The sequence below is a fragment of the Ursus maritimus genome, unplaced genomic scaffold (genome assembly GCF_017311325.1).
Source record: "Ursus maritimus isolate PB19 unplaced genomic scaffold, ASM1731132v1 scaffold_25, whole genome shotgun sequence".
Taxonomy (NCBI): domain Eukaryota; kingdom Metazoa; phylum Chordata; class Mammalia; order Carnivora; family Ursidae; genus Ursus; species Ursus maritimus.
Window position 1 is genome coordinate 30,374,098 of NW_024425008.1, and position 18,372 is coordinate 30,392,469.

Consider the following 18,372-nt stretch of genomic DNA (forward strand, 5'->3'; position numbering starts at 1 on the left):
TATCTAGGCCAGAAGCCTTTACTCCAGGTCAGCTTCAGATTCAACACCAGATTCCCTGGGTAAAAATATGCAGAGACTATTTGAAATTAGATATCAACGTAAAAAGGAAAAGAAAGAGAAACCTGTACTTTCAGTTCCACCACTTGAGGTGAAGTTCAGTTTTCTGGTTAATTCAAATAATTACTGTGTTTCTAAATTTGGATATAATTATGCAGTTTGGGTTTCTATTGGTAGTGATGGTGTTGGCACTATTTGGTCTTTGTTCTCTTGCTCTTTTTTCCTTGCATCCCACAGGAAATATTTAAATATCTGTGAGGCGGCCAGTCAAGACTAGCAGTGCCCCAGTTGTCCTCTTGAGCACCCTCTTTTAGCAGGGCCTCAGTCGGAGGCTCCAACCTGACTTTAGGAGGACATGGGCCCTTCCAATACACCCTTAGAAGAGGGGAACATTTCCAGCTGCTCTGATAATGTTAAATATATCTCTGCAGTCAGCCTGCTTGAAATAATCTTTGTTTTTGCAAAGCTTAAAAAAAAAAAAGAAAAGAAAGAAAGAAAGAGAAAGACAAAAGAGCTCTTTTGGCTATCTTACATTTTAAATTAGCCCAGAACTCTGCCCCCTCTCCTGGAGGACTCTTCTCCCAGATATTCAAACAACTTGTTCCCTCATTTGAGCTCTGCTCAAAATGCCATGTTATCAGAGAGGCCTTATGTGATCAGTCTATGTAAGACAGAAATAGCCAACCCCCAGCACCCTATATATGTCCTAATCTCCTATTTAATTTTTCTTTATAACACTTGGCACCATCAGACACACATATATATTCTTTTTTTCCTTTATCCAGTGTCCTCTCACATTACATGTGCATGTAATTTTTTCTCACCCCACCCAGTAAAATATAAGAAGCTTCATGAGGGCAGGGACAGCATCTTTCTTTGATCAATTCCGTATTTCTTTCCTTGGAACAGTGCCCAATACATAGTAGACATTGGATAAATATTTGTTTAATGAATAAAGGATGAACTCATTTTTATTTCAGTCTCCCACAGTCAGCAGTATCCCAGGCAGCCAACTTTTAATGCTGGAAGGGGCCCAGCAGACAACCATGAAATGCCATAAATGAATTCCAGGGCAGTTTTGTGATTCCAGTGTGTGTGAACACTTAAACAGTCTGACTAGACGGCAGTGGGTCAAGACCCCCGCCTTGGAAATCATCCCTAGCCGTTCCCTTGTGATGGTTCCAAGAGGAAGAGAGGGTCAGGAACTGCCGTCATCCCTGAGGGGAAGCCTGTACATGGTGTGCATTTTCTACATATTTTAGGAGCTGTCATATTAAATCCCAGAGGCCTTTACTCTGTGGGAGTTTTCTTCCTTCTAAGGCAGTCTTCTGAGTCAGCATTCTGTCTGGGAGTCCCCTTTTACCTTTTCATGACTTTCCCTGCTGAATAGCTAAGCAATAGGAAAGCACTGATCCTTCGCTATGAAATAGTAAACCTCTGATAAGCCCAGCCTGTCTCACTTTTTCCCCCCACTTTCTTTTAATATTTATTTTTTGTTTGTTTAGTTTGAGAAAGGTATGGGAGGGGACAGGGTAACAGGAATTCTGTATGAAGTTTTATAACCTCTTTTAAACATAGAACATGAAATGAGATGTTGAGTAATAAGTAAAGTATATAATATATATATATATTTGTATATATATATTTATATATATATAAATAATTAGCGGATAGTTCTCTTATGTTCTCTCTCCCCATGTGTCTTATTTTGGGTTCAAGTTTCAGGTGCACATGGTTAATTTGGAAATGTAAGAAATACTAGGGGGTGCCTGGGTGGCACAGCGGTTAAGCGTCTGCCTTCGGCTCAGGGCGTGATCCCGGGGTTGTGGGATCGAGCCCCACATCAGGCTCCTCCGCTATGAGCCTGCTTCTTCCTCTCCCACTCCCCCTGCTTGTGTTCCCTCTCTCGCTGGCTGTCTCTGTCTCTGTCGAATAAATAAATAAAAAATCTTTAAAAAAAGAAGAAAAAAAAAAGAAATACTAGAGGAGTGGGGGAGTAGACTAGGGAAAGGAAGGGTGATTTAGTGAGCCAGCAACAGCTGTGGGCAGTTGGAGCTTGATCCTGAGAGGAGAGAGTATTGAGCACACACTTCAGAGTTATTCCACCTGGGAACAAGAAAGCTGGACTATGATACACCAACTTCCATCAGGCATTAGTTGAGTGCTGCTTCCAAGAAGTGTTCATTTACCAGAGCAGCCTGCAATCTCCTAGGCTTTGGTTTCCATACCGGCAGTCGGCAGCGAGGTAGAGTATATGAAGCAGTAAGGCCTGAGGGATATGAGCAGGGTATCCAGGACTGAGCTATGCCATCCTTCCTGTTTCTGCTGAAACAGCACCCATTACTTTCCCTTTTCCCCTTCCTTTCACCTTTTTTACGTCTTTACCCAAGGTCAGCTCAGTGCTCCAATCTGTCTTGCTTTTCCTCTTTATGAATTACCAGGCATCTTACTTGTCATTGTGGCACCGAGCGATTTCTGCTTCCTGGCATGGTAGTCGTGTACCTACATGTGTATTTTCTACCTGAAGCTCCTTGGGAACCCAGCTATACCTTACATGTCTTCATAAGTCCCAGAGTACCTGGCACATACGTGCTTGGTTAGTATGTAAACAAGGAATCTTTTCCCCTAACTAGTAGGTGGTTCTGTGAACAGGTTTGAGAGGAAAGCCCTTGGGTTGCTGAATTCCAGCTTCCTAACTTCCTATGAGGAAGGTATCATAAATTGCAGGGAGTTGGTGGATAAATCCTGAAGTCAGGGCAATGAGGATTAACTTTTTCTTTTCTTCTTCTTGTATTAAGGAAACTTTTTTAAAAAGTGTATACTTCAGTAGTATTAAGTATATTCACATCATAATGTAACCGTCTCCACCATGCATCTCCAGAAGTTTTTCATCTTCCCAAACTGAAACTCCATACCCATTAAACAGCAGCTCTCCATTCCTCCCTTCCCCCAGTCCTTGGCAACTATCATTCTACTTTCTGTCTCTATGAATGTGACTACTCTAGGTACCTCATGAGTGGAATCATACAGTATTTGTCTTTTTGTGATTGGCTTATTTCACTTAGCATGTTCAAGATTCATCCATGTCGTAGCACAAGTCAGAATTTCCTTCCTTTTTAAGGCTGAATAATGTTCCATTGTATGTATATGCTACATTTTTTTAATACATTCATCTGTTGATGGACACTGGGTTGCTTCCACCTCTTGGCTAGGGTGATAGTGCTGCTATGAACATAGGTGTACAAATATGTCTTACTGATCCTCTTTCAATTCTTTTGTATATTTACCTTGAAGTGTAATTGCTGGATCATGTGGTAATTTTATTTTTAATTTTTTGAGGAACTGCTTGCTGGGTTTTTTTTTATATGAGCCATCCTAATGAATCTGAGATAGTAACTTACTGTGGTTTTGATATGCATTTCCCTAATGATTAGTGAAGTTGAGCATCTTTTCATCTGTTTATTGGCCATTTGTGTATGACCATTACATATTTTTTCCTTTGGAGAAATGTCTATTCAGGTCCTTTGCCCATTTTTAAAATCAAGTTGTCTTTTGATGTTGTTAAGGAAACTTTTTAATTGAAGTCTTGTGGGATTAGTCTTTGGGTTTCCTTGTCTTGAGCGTATTTATGTAGTGACTTGTCCAGTAACTATGACCCAGCAGCCTAGAGACTTTTAGCTCGGATCTGATTTCCACCATTCCTTCACAGAGGAAGCATAGAATCTTAGAATTAAATGAGCTTCAGAGAGTGTCTTAGTCTATTATGGCTACTATAACAAAATAGCACAGACTGGGTGTCTTATAAGTTACAGTAATTTCTTTCTCACAGTTCTGGAAGCTGGAAGTCCAAGATGAGGGTACCAGCATGGTTGGGTTCTGGTGAAGGCCATCTTCCGGGTTGCAGACTGCCAGCTTCTCTCTGTGTCCTCACATAGCGGAAGGCACTTGGGGACCTCTGTTGGGTCTCTTATCAAGAGTGCTAATTCTGTTCGTGAAGGCTCTACCCTATGACCTAATCACCTCCCAAAGGCCCCACCTCCTGATACCATCACATTGGGCATTACGATTTCAACATGTATATTTGGTGGGGAGCACAAACGTTCAGACAATAACAGAGAGCAACCAGATGAGGAAATTGGACTCATTTCTTTTTCCACTGTGCCCTGGGCTAAATCACCTAACCCCTGTGGATAGCATTTTCTTTATCTTTAAATATGCCTTTCTTTGCCTCCATTCTCTCTCATGTTCCTACAAGTATTTTGAAGACTGGTGAATTGATTTTTAATTATTGTAAAGTATTTGCATTAGACATGAGGTTGTGTGTAAGTTGAACTTAGTTTTTGGAATTGTTCAGTGTCATTTTTAAGTAAGAAGTTTTCTCTAGAAAACTGTAGGCCCTAGTGGCCTGGATGGCTCAGTCAGTTAAGTGTCCAACTCTTGATTTCGGCTCAAGTTATGATCTCAGGGTTGTGAGATCAAGCCCCACGTTAGGCTCCACGCTGGGCGTGCAGCCTGCTTAAGATTCTCTCTCTCTACCCCTTTGCCCCACCACTCTCCACCTCTCTTAAAAAAAGAAGACAAGAAAACTGTAGGCCTTTCTTTTTCTAGGGAAATAAGGAGATGACACCAAAAAGGCAGGAAGTAGTGCTGACTTCAACTTAAAGTAATATACTTTCGTTAATCTTTGCAAATAAGTGAGCTGTCAGGATTGCTGACTTGTTGCTGTTAGACAATGCTTTTATAAGTCTTAATTAGAATCAGTCTGGCTCAGTGTTGTGTCTGAGCTCAAGTAGTTTGAAGCTGCCACATAAAAGGGGATTTCTTATGCCCCTAGCACTAACTCGTGGCTGGGTTGGCGATGACTTCCCATTCAAAGATGTCAGTTGACAGCAGGGACGTTCAGGATGCTTACACTTGCAGAAAACATATCTGGGCAGCTCCTAATTTTTGTTCTGTGTTAGAAGTTTTTTTTTTGAAAAATTGTGGTAAAATATGCATAACATAGCAATCACTGTGGAGACTGTATGGAGGCTCCTGGAAAAATTAAAAATAGAACTACCATATGATCCAGTAATTCCACTACTGGGTATTTGCCCAAAGAAAAGGAAAATACTAATCTGGAAAGATACATTACCCCTTTGTTTTTTGCAGCATTATTTTACAATAGCCAAGCTATGGAAGCAACCTAAGTGTGCATCAGTAGATGAATGGATTAAGAAGATGTGGTTTGCATATAGATATAGATACAGATATAGATATAGATAGATATGGATATAGTCAGACATAAAAAAGAATGAGATCTTGCCATTTGCAACAATGTGGATGGACTTAGAGGGTATTTTGTTAACTGAAATAAGTCAGATAGAGAAAGACAAATATCATATGGTTTCATTTATATGTGTAATCTAAAAACCCAAACAAACAAAACCCAGATACGGATTCATAAATACAGAGAACAAACTGGTGGTTACCAGAGGGAAGGGGGTGGGGGAGATGGGTGAAATAGGTGAAGGGGATTAAAAAGCACAAACTTCAGTTATAAATAAGTCACAGAAATACAAAATACAGCACAGGGAATATAGTCAATAATACTGTGATGGTGTATGGTGACAGATGGTAACTACACTTATCGTGGTGAGCGTTGAATAATGTGTAGAAATGTAAAATCATTATGTTGAACACCTGAAACTAATACAGCATTGTATGTCAACTGTGCTTCAATAATAAAAATCTTAAATATATATACACATACATACACACACATAACAGAACTTCCCATTATAATCATTTTTAAGTGTGCTGTTCTGTGGCATTAACTGAATTCAGATTGTTGTATAGCCATCACCACCATCCATTTCCAGAACTTTTTCATCCTCCTAAACTGAAACTCCATACCCATTAAACAGCAGCTCCCCAGTCCTTCCTCCCCCTGGTCCTTAGCAACTGCCATTCTACTTTCTGTCTCTATGAATTTGACTATACCTTAAGCACCTCATGTAAGTTGAACCGTACAATATTTGTCTTTTCGTATCTGGCTTATTTCACTTAGCATAATGCATTCAGGATTCATCCATGTTGTAGCACGGGTCAGAATTTCCTTTTTAAGGCTGAATGATAGTCTGTTGTGTGTATATACCACATTTATCCATTCATCCATTGATGGACACTTGGGTTGTTTCCACGTTTGGCTGTTGTCAGCATTCTTTTATGAACACTGGTGTACAGGTAGCTCAAGTTCCTGCTTTCGGTTCTTTGACATATACCCAGGAGTGGAATTGCTGGGTCATATGGTAGTTCTATGTTTAACTTTTTGAGAAAACTCCATACTGTGTTCCATAGTGGTTTCACCATTATATATTCCCACCAGCAATGCACAGGGATTCAATTTCACCACATCCTTGGCAACACTTGTCTTCTGGTATTTTGCTTTGTTATGTTTTTGTTTTTTTGGTGTTAGCCATCCCAATGACTGTGAACTGGTATCTCATCGTGATTTTGATTTTCATTTCCCTAATGATTAGTGATGCTGAACATCTTTACATGTGCTTACTAGGCATTTATATATTTTCTTTGGAGAAATGTCTGTTTAAGTCCTTTACCCATTTTTGAATTAGGTTGTTTGGTTTTTGTTGCTGAATTTTAGCCAATGAACATTTTGATTGGCAAATACTTTAAAGAGGGTGTTTGCTGCATGGTGCCTTATGAATATATGCCCATTTGTCTCATTTATTTTCTAAAAAATCTTTTTATAGCTAGGTAGATAGATGTAGATATTTTGCCAATCAATCAATCAATCAATCAAGATATAAATAATAAGTTGTTGTTTTTTGTTTTTATCCCAACAGTATATCCTTTCAGGCTCTGATGACTTTAACCTGTACATGTGGAGAATTCCTGCAGATCCAGAAGCAGGTGAGTATATCCCTCCCTAGTATAAACTACTGCTAATGTTGGCTCTGTTGACCTTTGGCATGTTGTGCCCTGAAAGGACTGATCTGTAGAAATACAGGATGATATTTCTCTTTTAATATAGTAAGTTTATCAGAAAAGTGACCAAGGGAAATTTAAACATAAAAATTAGAAGCCAGATTTCACTATAACCTTCATACAGACTCTTCTTGACATAGTGATGCTCAGACTTCTTTCTCCTAAGACCTTTAAGAAGACTTCATAGATCTCCATTATGTCCATTTTCTTCTCTCCTATTTCACACCTGTAATATTTTTACCTTGCTTTTCCTTTTTATCCATCTGCAGATTCTTGTTTATTTCTCTACAAAGAGTTGTTAGGGTCTTTTCCTTAACTTTGGACTCCCTGATAAAGGGAAGCTTTCTGTGTTGATGGACAGGTTCACTCCCTGGGGTTTGGCTGATCCCAGATATCAAAGAAATTAGGAAGAAATAGTTCTGCATTTTCTCTAGATGTATTCTAAAAAACACCTGCAGCTTTCCATAAATTTGGATCTAGGCCATCTGAGCTTTCAAACAGCCTGGATCATTCTTCATTCTTGATAATAGTGTCTTCGCGTGCTCAGTTGAGTCTTAACACTGGTTGCTTCCTACTGGTAGAAAAATGTCTATTGTTTATTCTCAGGACAGCTCAGTATAGCCATCTGCTCTAGGTGATAACATGGCATCAAACTGGAAAATGGCAGTTGGGAAAGTAATAGAGGACTATGCCAAGTGTATTACATAAAATTTGCCTACTGCTCAGTGTCTAGGGAAGTTGTTGGCTTGCCTGTTGCTGAATTAACAATATTGTTACCAAACATCTGCCTTTCAAAACTTGTTGAAGCCCACTTTTGATGTAACTATCCTATTACTGTGATCTGGTTACTAAACCACTTGCAAAAGCCCTTTTTTCCCTTCTGGAATTTGGAAGGCATGAGTGAAGCAGCTTACTTGTGAAGCACAACCAGATGGGACAGCAGCGGTCTAGCTGAACAAAGGTGGTATTCTAACACTAACCATTACGTCTCCCACCCCCTTAATCATATAGATTGATTATCTGAGAATTAATTATATCTCCTACCTGATCTTTTATTTTTTAAATTTTTTAAAAATATGTTATTTATTTGACAGAGACAGCAAGAGAGGGAACACAAGCAAAGGGAGTGTGAGAGGGAGAAGCAGGCTTCCTGCCGAGCAGGGAGCCCCATGTGGGTCTCTATTCCAGGACCCTGGGATCATGACCTGAGCCGAAGGCAGACGCTTAATGGCTGAGCCACCCAGGTGCCCCTTAAAAAGCTTTTAATTATTAAGTCAATGTGATTTTTAAAATAGAAATGGAATACATGTTTGTATAAAGAGAGAATAGGGAAGAATTAGCAATAGTATTACAGATTTTTTTCCTCTCCCAGCTTATTTTTGTACTGATTTAAGGTATGGGCCACAGTGGGCTCATTTTTAAGTATAGATGACTATGCAGTCTTTGGGTCGGCAGGGACCTGATAGGTAATTTAGGATTCCAATATTAAAACTGGGAAATGGATACGCAGACTTTGCAAGGGTTGTCTAGGTACAGCTGCTTTAAAGGAATCCAGTTCTAGATTCTCAAACTCTATGTGTATTCTTTCATAAAATCAGTATTCCTAAGAGAGTACACATTCTCCTTTCCCACTTCCCCTTTACCCTTCTTCCACTTTAGAAAACAAAAACAAAAAAAACCCAGAAAACCAAAAACACTCCATAAATTTCTGACCATTTGAACCCTAGCACATGGTGCATTGCTGTGAGGTGTAAACACCTCCAAGGTGCTAAAATATATTAGGCTGAAATTGAGGGGGAAGGGATAGATAATGTGGAAATACTATTTCAAGGAGGAAAGAAGAAGGATGTAAAATTTCTATTAAAGAAGAACTTGTAGGACTTCAGATTTCACAGAGGATGCAGTGGGTGGCTCGCACCGCAGTAACTACAACAGTCACATCACAAAAGCCATAAAGGTGTCGGAGAGCTGTGGGAACAAAGTGTGCTAGAAGAACTGAAGTTCGGAAGAAGGAAGAGCCCTTCTAGCCCACCCGAAGGTGCCAACCGTCGTCGCTCCTAGGGGCGTCTGCACGGAGGCTGCAGATCGGGTGCCACAGGCAGGCTGCTGGGGTCAGAGGAAATCAGAATTTGCAGTGGCCACATGGATTCATATGACAGAGTAGAATCTAGAGGTACCCCAACCACATGGCCAATCTTTCCTGTAGGACATTCGCTGAGTGCTGCGTTTGCCCTGGGAGCTATGGGACTGGGTTGGAGAGACAGAGTGCAGGTCCCACCCTAACACAAACACAGTATTTTGGAGATAAAGTCCCCTGCCTTGTGGGAGGGGCCTGTTCCCATGGAGCTTCTGCCAGATTTTGAACCTGCCCGGGAAAGGAGGATAAAGAACTCAGCTTAAAATCTCCAAGGGACAAAACATTCAGAGCAGAGGACAGCAGAGACTTGCCAGACTCTCCATTAAAAGCCCAAAAGTTAGGATGCCTGACTGGCTCAGTCTATAGAGCACGCAACTCTTGATCTTGGGGTTGTAAGTTTGAGCCTCCCATTGGGCGTACAGATTAATTAAAAAAAAAAAAAACCAAGAGGCTTACACTTAAGGATGGGGCTGGACCAGGAAGGCTGAGTGAACTACCCTGTCATCTCCTGGTGCTTAGGACACGGATCCCAGTTAGAGAAAGGCACGTGCAACAAGCACCCTTCAGGTCTTGACTTTGAGACATCTGAAACCAGAAGTAGACGTATTCCTACTAAAGAAGCAACCCAGCACTGACCTAGTTCCTCCTGATTAGATTGAGGATGATCAGCCCCTTACTTTATTTTCTTAAGAGTAGACTAGGTAAATGCCGTATAGAGGAAATCAGCTTTAGTCTCTGTGTTAGTCTGTTAGGGCTGTGATAACAAAATCCCACAAAATGGGTGACTTAAACAACAAAAATGTATCTTCTCACAGTTCCGGAGCTTAGAAGTATAAGAGCAAGGTGCTGCCAAGTTTGATTTCTCTGGGGGCCTCTCTCCTTGGCTTGCAAATGACCACCTTCTCACTGTTTGCTCACATGGCCTTTTCTCTGTGCACACACATCACTGGTGTCCCTTCTTATGAGGACACCAGTCTCATTGGATTATAACTTCATTTAACCTTAATTACTTCCTTAAAGGCCCTATCTTCAAATATTGTCACATTGGGAATTAGGGCTTCAGCATATGTATTTGGGGGAGACAGTTCAGTCCATAGCAGTCTCCATGGTTCTTTTATACTCCGTGTCTAGCATATGATAACAAATAATGAGGCCTGAAAATGTGGCTAGTAAGCAAGAGTGAAAAAATAATCAATAGAAGCCAACTCACAGTATTATATATTGAAGTTAACAGCTAAGGACTTTAAATATTTAAAAAAAAAATAGAAAAAAGATGGAGAATTTCAGTGGAGAATTGGAATCTATTTAGAAAACAATGACGCAGACATTCTAAAACTGAAAACTATATCTAAAACTAAGAATTTATTGGGTGGGTTTAAGCTACAGTGAGTGGACAGGCTTGGTGAATAGAAGACAGGTCAATAAAAGCTATCAAAGGACAATGTGAACAGAGAAGGGAAAGAGCAGAACAGTGTAAGAGACAAGTGGAACACAGACGATCTAGCATGTATGAAATTGAAGTCCCAGGAGGATAAGAGAGAGAAAATGAAGCAGAAGCAATATATGAAAAGACAATGGCTAAAAGAATTTCTGAAAACAAATGAAATAGACTAATTCTCAGATTCAAGAAACTCAGTAACCACAAACAGGGTAAATATAATACACTTAGGCACATCATATGTCAAACTCTTAGAGACAAAAGGTAATGAGAAAAAGCCCAAAAGCAGCCTGAGAAAATACACAAATTACCTATAAATGAGCAACAATAAGAGTGATGGCCAAATTTTGGAAGCCAGAATACAATAGAATGATATCTCTAAGGTGCTTAGAGAATTAAAACCTGCCAACCTAGAATTCTATATCCAGGGAGAATATCTGCCAAAAATACAGGTTTAAAAAAGAAATTATAGAATTTTAATGCAATCACTTAGCAGCCCTCAATGAATTAACACATCTAAATACTGAGCAGTGACAGGTGCCAACATCTTAAAAAAAAAGGCAATTAGACATTTATTTGCCTCCTGATGAAAAGAACACAATACTACTGATAGGCTTGCCAGATAAAACAACTCTGAATAAAACCTCAGAAGCCAGCCTTCAGTTTGCAGGAAGCACAGAGGAGCATATTGTACTACAATGTGAGCATACAGCCCACAAAATCCAGACTGTCAGAAACGATAGGTCAGATGGCCCATTTTCTCTAGTAAATGGACAGGAGGAAGCCCATTGTTTAAGAAATGTAAAAGACATACTAAATAAAACAAAAATCAGTCAAAACTATTTAGGAATGCACACTTGGATGAATAAAATTATTAAAAATGCAGAGAGGTGATTAATATAGAGATCAGGATAGTAGTTGGTTTCAGGGGAGGGAAAGGGTTATAATTGGAATGAGGCACATGGGGCATGACAATGGCAAAAACTCCATTTTTTGACTTGGATGTCGGTTATAAGGGTGTTCACTTTTTTTAATAACTTTCACCTTAAAAAACTTTATTAAGCTCCACTTTTTGTGCTGTTTTCTTTAATTTCTCAATGAAGAAAGAAAATTAGTAAAATTAGTAAATAATTATGGTCAAAGAATAAATCACAACAAAAAAAACAATTTTCTCAACTAAATAAAGAGGAAAACATGACATCCTGCATTCATCCCATGGATACTACATGGGTATTTGGCTATAGAATTTTCTGTTCATGTACCCACCCCCACAATAATTTTTTTCTTGAGTTATAACACATATATTAAAGTACACTTTTATTGAGGAATAACTTAAACCTGTCCCAGGATGTCCACCATGATAAAGTGCTTGTTGCTCCAGGTTAACTCCAGTGATTAGAAAATTCTTCTATAAGTCTTATTCTGTTTTCCGGTAGTTGAGTGCTAGCCTACTGAGAATGGCCCCTCTTTCTCTTCATAGCCTTTTGCTCATTTGAAGGTAGCCCTCATGTCCCCTTCTAGGTCCTCTCCAGAGATAGCACCCTCCTCCCTGACGGTTCAGTTTAGCAATTCCTCAAAGAAATGTTGTTAGTTCTTTGCTGTACTGATTTCTTTCCTCCAGATTTGTTCTCCCTTTGTTTAAGGATTAACTAAATAAGCTCAACAGATGTAGCCTGGCTAGACCAGAGAAAATCTTGGCTCCTTGATATTAAGTGTGCTACAAGGTGTTTCAGGAAGTACACTCAGGATCACATAAGCTGTTTTGGAGGCCACAGAACCCATGATCTGCTCATACTTAGAGTTGGCTAGGGGCCCCCATGGTTTCCACATGGGCTGTGGTTGGTCCTGGATCCCCATCCTTTACTTGGTGCTTGGGTTTCTTTGTACAGGAGACAAGAACAGGACCTTATGATTATCTTGTTCGATTCACTAACTAGTAATTGAGGGGTTTGTTTTCGTCATATTACCCTTCGACATTATATCATCAATCACAATAAGTCTGTCCCTTTGATCATCATTTGTTCTGCATGTAACTAAGCACCTTTTTGGATTATTTTTCATAAACCTTAGCTCGTTCGGGGAATTCAGCCTTCCTGCCACTCTTCTGACAACCCACCCACATTCTTTTCTTTTCCCTTGTTCATATATCTTTCCTTTTTCTTTCTGTTCTTTTATTCTTTTTAAAATAACTTTCACTATTTTTATAATTACTTCTTGTTATCAAAATAATACAGGTACATAATTTTTAAATCAAATGAATGTATTACAAAACTTAATTTTTAAAAAATGAAACAGTTCCTTTCTCTTCCTGTGATTAATGCTACCTTTGAATTTTCAGTTTTGTACATTCTCTGTTGACTTTCTACTCTTGAAATCAGCTACCTTTCCAGAATGGAAATCTTTGATCTAGTATCTGGAGGGTATTTGCCTGGCAGTTGAGCCATGGTACTAAGAGCCAATAGGGGAATAGAGCTGTGAATCTCACAGATCTGCAGAGACATTTTTGTTTAATCCCACCCTTGGCTGCACCTGGTGTCTCCAGTCCAAAACCTCTGTATGTCAGCTTCAGCTGGCAGCCGCTCGGTCTCTGCCTGTGTGGGGAATGGGCAGCTTCCTGCTCAAATGTGCTCAGAGGAGGAGTATAATGGCGTAACTGCTCTTTATACAGGCTTTTAACTTCTCCTGGTTTTGGCCCTACCCTTAAACCTGGCTTCAGGGAAACTTAGCACCTCTCATTTTTATATGTAACCTCTCTATATTTAAATGTTGGCAATTAATTCATAATTTAAAAAATACTCAGCGATGTTCAGCAAGCCAAACATATAAGGACTAGATGCGGCCCTTGGGTTCTAGCTTTGAATACTTAGATGACGAAAAGTCTGTGGGGGGAATTCCTACTCTAATCTACCGCCTCTTTGATTTAAATAAAATGTGGGACGAGGCCGAGCTCGCGCTCTCAATGCGTGCCTGTGTGCCAGCTGAGCGGAAGATACTAAGGCAGGCTCATACGGGGAAGCGGCTTTGCACTGACATGCCTTAATGGTACGACGGGCCATCAGCATTTAGTGCATACCTGCTGTGTGCTTCACAGTGCGCACCAAATGCTGAGAGGACTAGATGGAGAGCAGTCCTGAATGTGAGCCAAAAGCAAGGACATCCTTTTCTCCTCCACTCTCCTGTTCCGAAAGACCGAAAATCACTGGGGAACTCCAGTTCCAAACTCCAAAGAGATGAAATATATTTATTATATAAACAGTATGGACTTAACAAATCGGTTAAGTAATTTGTGTGGGGCTTCACAGTACGCTGAGGAAATCATTTTGAGACGTGAGACCTAATAACCACCATAAAACTTGCTACCTGACAAGATTAGGCTCAGTTTTTTAGTTGATGTCAAATAATAACTCATTTTTTAAAAACCTCTCTAAAAATTAAATTTTGCTGGGAATTCTGCTGTGGCAAAGAAAAAGCACATCAGAATGTTTTACACCCCTGAAGTATGTAGGAAGAGAATCTTCTTTAATGTGGTGGTTCTGAAGATAAACAGACCAGCAATTACGTATAGAGCCCGTGTGGCAGACTGGAAAGAGCATTAGGCTTAAAATGATACCTGGATTTTAGTCCAGTGCTGCCACTGACTAGCTGATGGAGTGATTCTAGGCAGGTTATGTAACAGCAATTGTCTGAGCTTTAGGTTCTTCTGTAAAAATCCTTCCGCTCCCAACGCCTTATATCATGAAATGATTTAACAGTCTCTGGAGCTTTCTTAAAATGTCTGTTTTCAAATTGTTACTGCTATGTATAGTAAGATCAGTGTCCACAGATCCATAATTTGCAGAGCATTTGCTCCCTAGTGACTTAGGGATGGAAGTAAGGAATTTGGTAACATGTGGTGGAGGTGGGTGTCTCTGGAAAATCTTCATATTATCTTCTCCTTCCCTTTCCCCTAATTCTTGTTGGAAAGGGCTTTAGGGTTTTTACAGATAAGACTTGCTTCCCTTGAGATATGCTTCTATGCTGAGACCTTACTATTTATGGAAAGAAACATAATGTAATAGAGTTGGTAGGCCTGCTCCATTCGTCTTCTAGCTTTGGCTTTGGAAAAATTGTTTAATCTTGCCAAACTTACTTCTTCATCTGTAAAACAAGAACATTAGCAATATAAACAATACAACCATAGTAATATCTGCCTTCTTAGGGATATCCTTGAGGGTGTCCAGTAGCTACTCTGCAGTGATTGCTATTCCTCGTGAAGAAAGCTTTCTCCCATTTAACTTTCCTCTGAAAAACTCCTTCGAGTTCAAAACATTGTCTTCCTCTGGTGCCCTCAGGAATGGCTGGTTGAGTTGTTACTGCATCAAGGCTGCTCTTGATTCATCAGTAGTTAAAGACGGGGAAAGTTCTGTGACAGATTTTTCCCTGAATAGAGGGAAAACATGCAGTTTCGCTGCCCAGTGACTGCAGCCACCCCCACTGCCAGCAGGCCACTGGAGTAGGCTGGAAACAGCTGTAAATGCATTTTCACAGGCCTGCATATATGTGTGTGCTCTGTCTCTCCTCCTTTTTCTAGACATGCCTTCACTTTCAGTGGGTTAGGCCTGGGCATCTGCTTTTTTTCCTCCCTGTGACTGGAAGAACAACTGTTTTTAATCGGTCACAAGTAGTTGGTTGCAAACACATGTGAGGTACAGATGATGAAAGAAGAACTAGTGTAATTGACTTGTGTGTGCAATTAAGCGTTGCTGTCTGTGGAGCTCTTTGAGCTTTACTGACAGCATTGGCTGTCTTTTTTTTTTTTTTTTTTTTTTTTTTTTTAACTCTTAGGTGGTTATGTGATCTCCAGGAGGCAGCCACTGCTCTCTGTATGGTCACTACCCTGATTTAATTCTTCTTCTTCTTTTTTTTTTTTAAGATTTTTATTTATTTATTTATTTATTTAACAGAGAGAGAGAGAGAGAAGGCGAGTGGCAGAGTGGCAGAGGGAGAGGGAGAAGCAGGCTCCCCGCTGAGCAGAGAGCCTGATGTGAGGCTCCATCCCAGGACCCTGGGATCGTGACCTGAGCCTAAGGCAGATGCTTAACCAACTGAGCCACCCAGGCACCCCTCACTACCCTGATTTAATTCTTATGGTTTAAAACTTAGAGACCCAGGGAATGTTCACTCAGGCCTTTTGGAATTACTAAGGTTATTTGGACAGCTCTTCTAGATATAGCAAGGAAAAGAGGTAGTCCCTTGCCCCTCGGAGCAGTAACCTCTTTATTCTACCAGTGGTATCAGGAATGAAGTAGATTAAGTGCCTCAGCAGGTACCTGCCAAACCTCATTTTGGTAGATAATAGCTTTAGCCTTCTCTTCCAAGCTTTGTTCCAGAGAAAATGATGAAGGGGTTTACGTCAGTTTGTTCACTTACTGAGTATTCTAACATAAGACATTATGCAAAACCCTATGGGTGACTGAAAGAACAAATACTTCCCTGCCCTCAAAGAACTTCCAATCTAAGCAAGATGAGAAAAGGGGATGTGTGTGTGTACATGCTAAATTTATTTATTTCTTTTTTTTAAAGATTTTATTTATTTACTTGACAGAGAGAGAGATAGCAAGTGAGAAAGGGAACACAAACGGGGAGTGGGAGAGGAAGAAGCAGGCTCCCAGCAGAGGAGCCTGATGCAGGGCTCGATCCCAGAACGCCAGGATCACGCCCTGAGCTGAAGGCAGATGCTTAACGACTGCGCCACCCAGGTGCCCTGTACATGCTAAATTTAAAAGTGGGTTCCAGAGCCCATAGAAATTATAATTAAGGGAGGTTTGAAGAGATTTTAGAGATCAGTAAAGTTTTCATGGAATTAGCATTTCAGAGGACCATGAAGGATAGGTAGGATTTTAGCCCCTTTATTTCTCTGCGCTTACTATAGTAAAAATGCTATAAAAGAACCATCCAAATTTAACAGAAGGAAGATGGAGAAACATTTGGATAATCCACACATTGGATGATGGGGCACGCTAATGGAGATTGAGTTTTGTCCAGTATACTTATATTCTACAGTCAAATACACTCACATCTTTTCATTCATTTATCAAACATTTATTGAAAACCTACTCCATCCTAGGCACTGTTCTAGAGGCCTGTATGTATAGCAAAGGAGCAAAAGACCCCTGCCATCATTGAGCTTACATTCTACCAAGAGAAGCACAAAAAAACAATAAACACAATAAATTATAAACTTAAAAGGTTAGAAGTGCTATGGAAAAGGAAAAAATAGAGTGGAATAAGGGGGATAGGAATTGGTATTGGGGGGTCAGGGAAATGCAATTTTTTAAGATAGGATGTTCAGCATAGACCTCTTTGAGAAGATCACATTTGAGCAAAATCTCAAAGTGGTGAGGGACTTAGCTATGCAGAAATCTGGGAGAAGAACATTTTAGGTAGAACCAGTGCAAAGTTCTAAAATGAGAATGTGCCTCATGTGTTTGAGAAATTACAAGGAAATCAATGTATTGAAGTAGAATAAGGAAGGGGGGAATAGTAGGGGTAAGTGGGGCACAAGGGGTGTCCCTGTAGGCTGTTAGTATGAGTGAAACAGGGGAGCCATTAGCGAATTCTGAGCAGAGGCATGACATGATCTAACTTATTTTAACAGCATCACTCTGGCTGGGGAGTTGAGGATAGATGGTGGGAATGGGGCTGCCAAAGATAGGAATGAGGAGAACTAGTAGGAGTCTCCCATAATACAGGTGAGTGGTGATGGTGGCTTTAACCAAGGTAATAGAGGTTTCAGGGTAGATGTATTTTGAAAGTAAATCCTGATCAGGATTTCCTGATAGATTTAACTGGGGGAAAGGGAAAGCAGGTAAGAGTTTTAGATGTCTCTTAAACATCCAGGTAGAGATAGATGTTGAGCAGTTTGGATAATAGAGGCATGAAATCTGGAGTTAAGAGAAGTTCTGGACTAGAGATAAAAATTTGAGTTTTGATTGCATATAGGTAGTATTTAAAGCCACAAGACTGGATGAGATCACCAAGCAAGTGAGTATAGCTAGTCAAGAGAAGGGAAGCAAAGACTGAGCTCTGAGGCATCCCAGTGTTAAGAAGTTAGGGAGAGGGGCGCCTGGGTGGCTCAGTCGTCAAGCATCTGCCTTCGGCTGGGATCGTGATCTTAGGGTCCTGGGATCAAGCCCCACATGGGGGCTCCCTGCTCAGTGGGAAGCCTGCTTCTTCCTCTCCCACACCCCCTGCTTGTGTTCCCTCTCTCACTGTCCGTCTCTCTGTCAAATAAATAAGTAAAATCTTTAAAAAAAAAAAAAAAAAGAAGTGAGGGAGAGCAGCCAAAAAGGAAAGCAAGAAGGAGTGACCAATAAGGTAACAGAAAAATCCTAGGAAGGCAGTGAAGAAAGGGGAGGCAACTATGTTGGATTTTGCTGATAGGTCAAGTAAGTAGGATGAGGACTGAATTAAACCATTGGATTCTTTGGTGAGTATCACCAAGCCCAAGTCTTACTGCTTAGGGAAGGGCTGTGTAATTACAGAGATTTGATCTCCACTATATCATTTCAGTAACCACTGCCACCTTTTCAACTTCTCTGCACCTCCACCCTACAAAGTGGTACCACTCCTTTATGCATTTGCTCGTCATCCTGCCCTATTAATACATTCTGCATGATTTTGTTTGATATTCCAACCTAGAGCCTACCAGATAAGGTTCTCCCGTGAAATGCTAAAAGCATTTCCTTTACCATAATCTGTCATTTTTACCTGA

At 40.3% G+C, this 18,372-nt stretch overlaps 1 protein-coding gene across 4 annotated transcripts in view; it reads left to right on the plus strand.

The window, feature by feature from the left end:
* DCAF5 (DDB1 and CUL4 associated factor 5) overlaps positions 1-18,372 on the plus strand; it is a 91,334-nt gene that overhangs the window by 58,869 nt on the left and 14,093 nt on the right. For all 4 annotated transcript variants that reach the window (XM_040641732.1, XM_040641733.1, XM_040641731.1 and 1 more), the window contains one exon: positions 6,903-6,969. In XM_040641732.1, the coding sequence (XP_040497666.1) occupies positions 6,903-6,969 (67 nt within the window). The remainder of the gene's footprint in view (positions 1-6,902; positions 6,970-18,372) is intronic.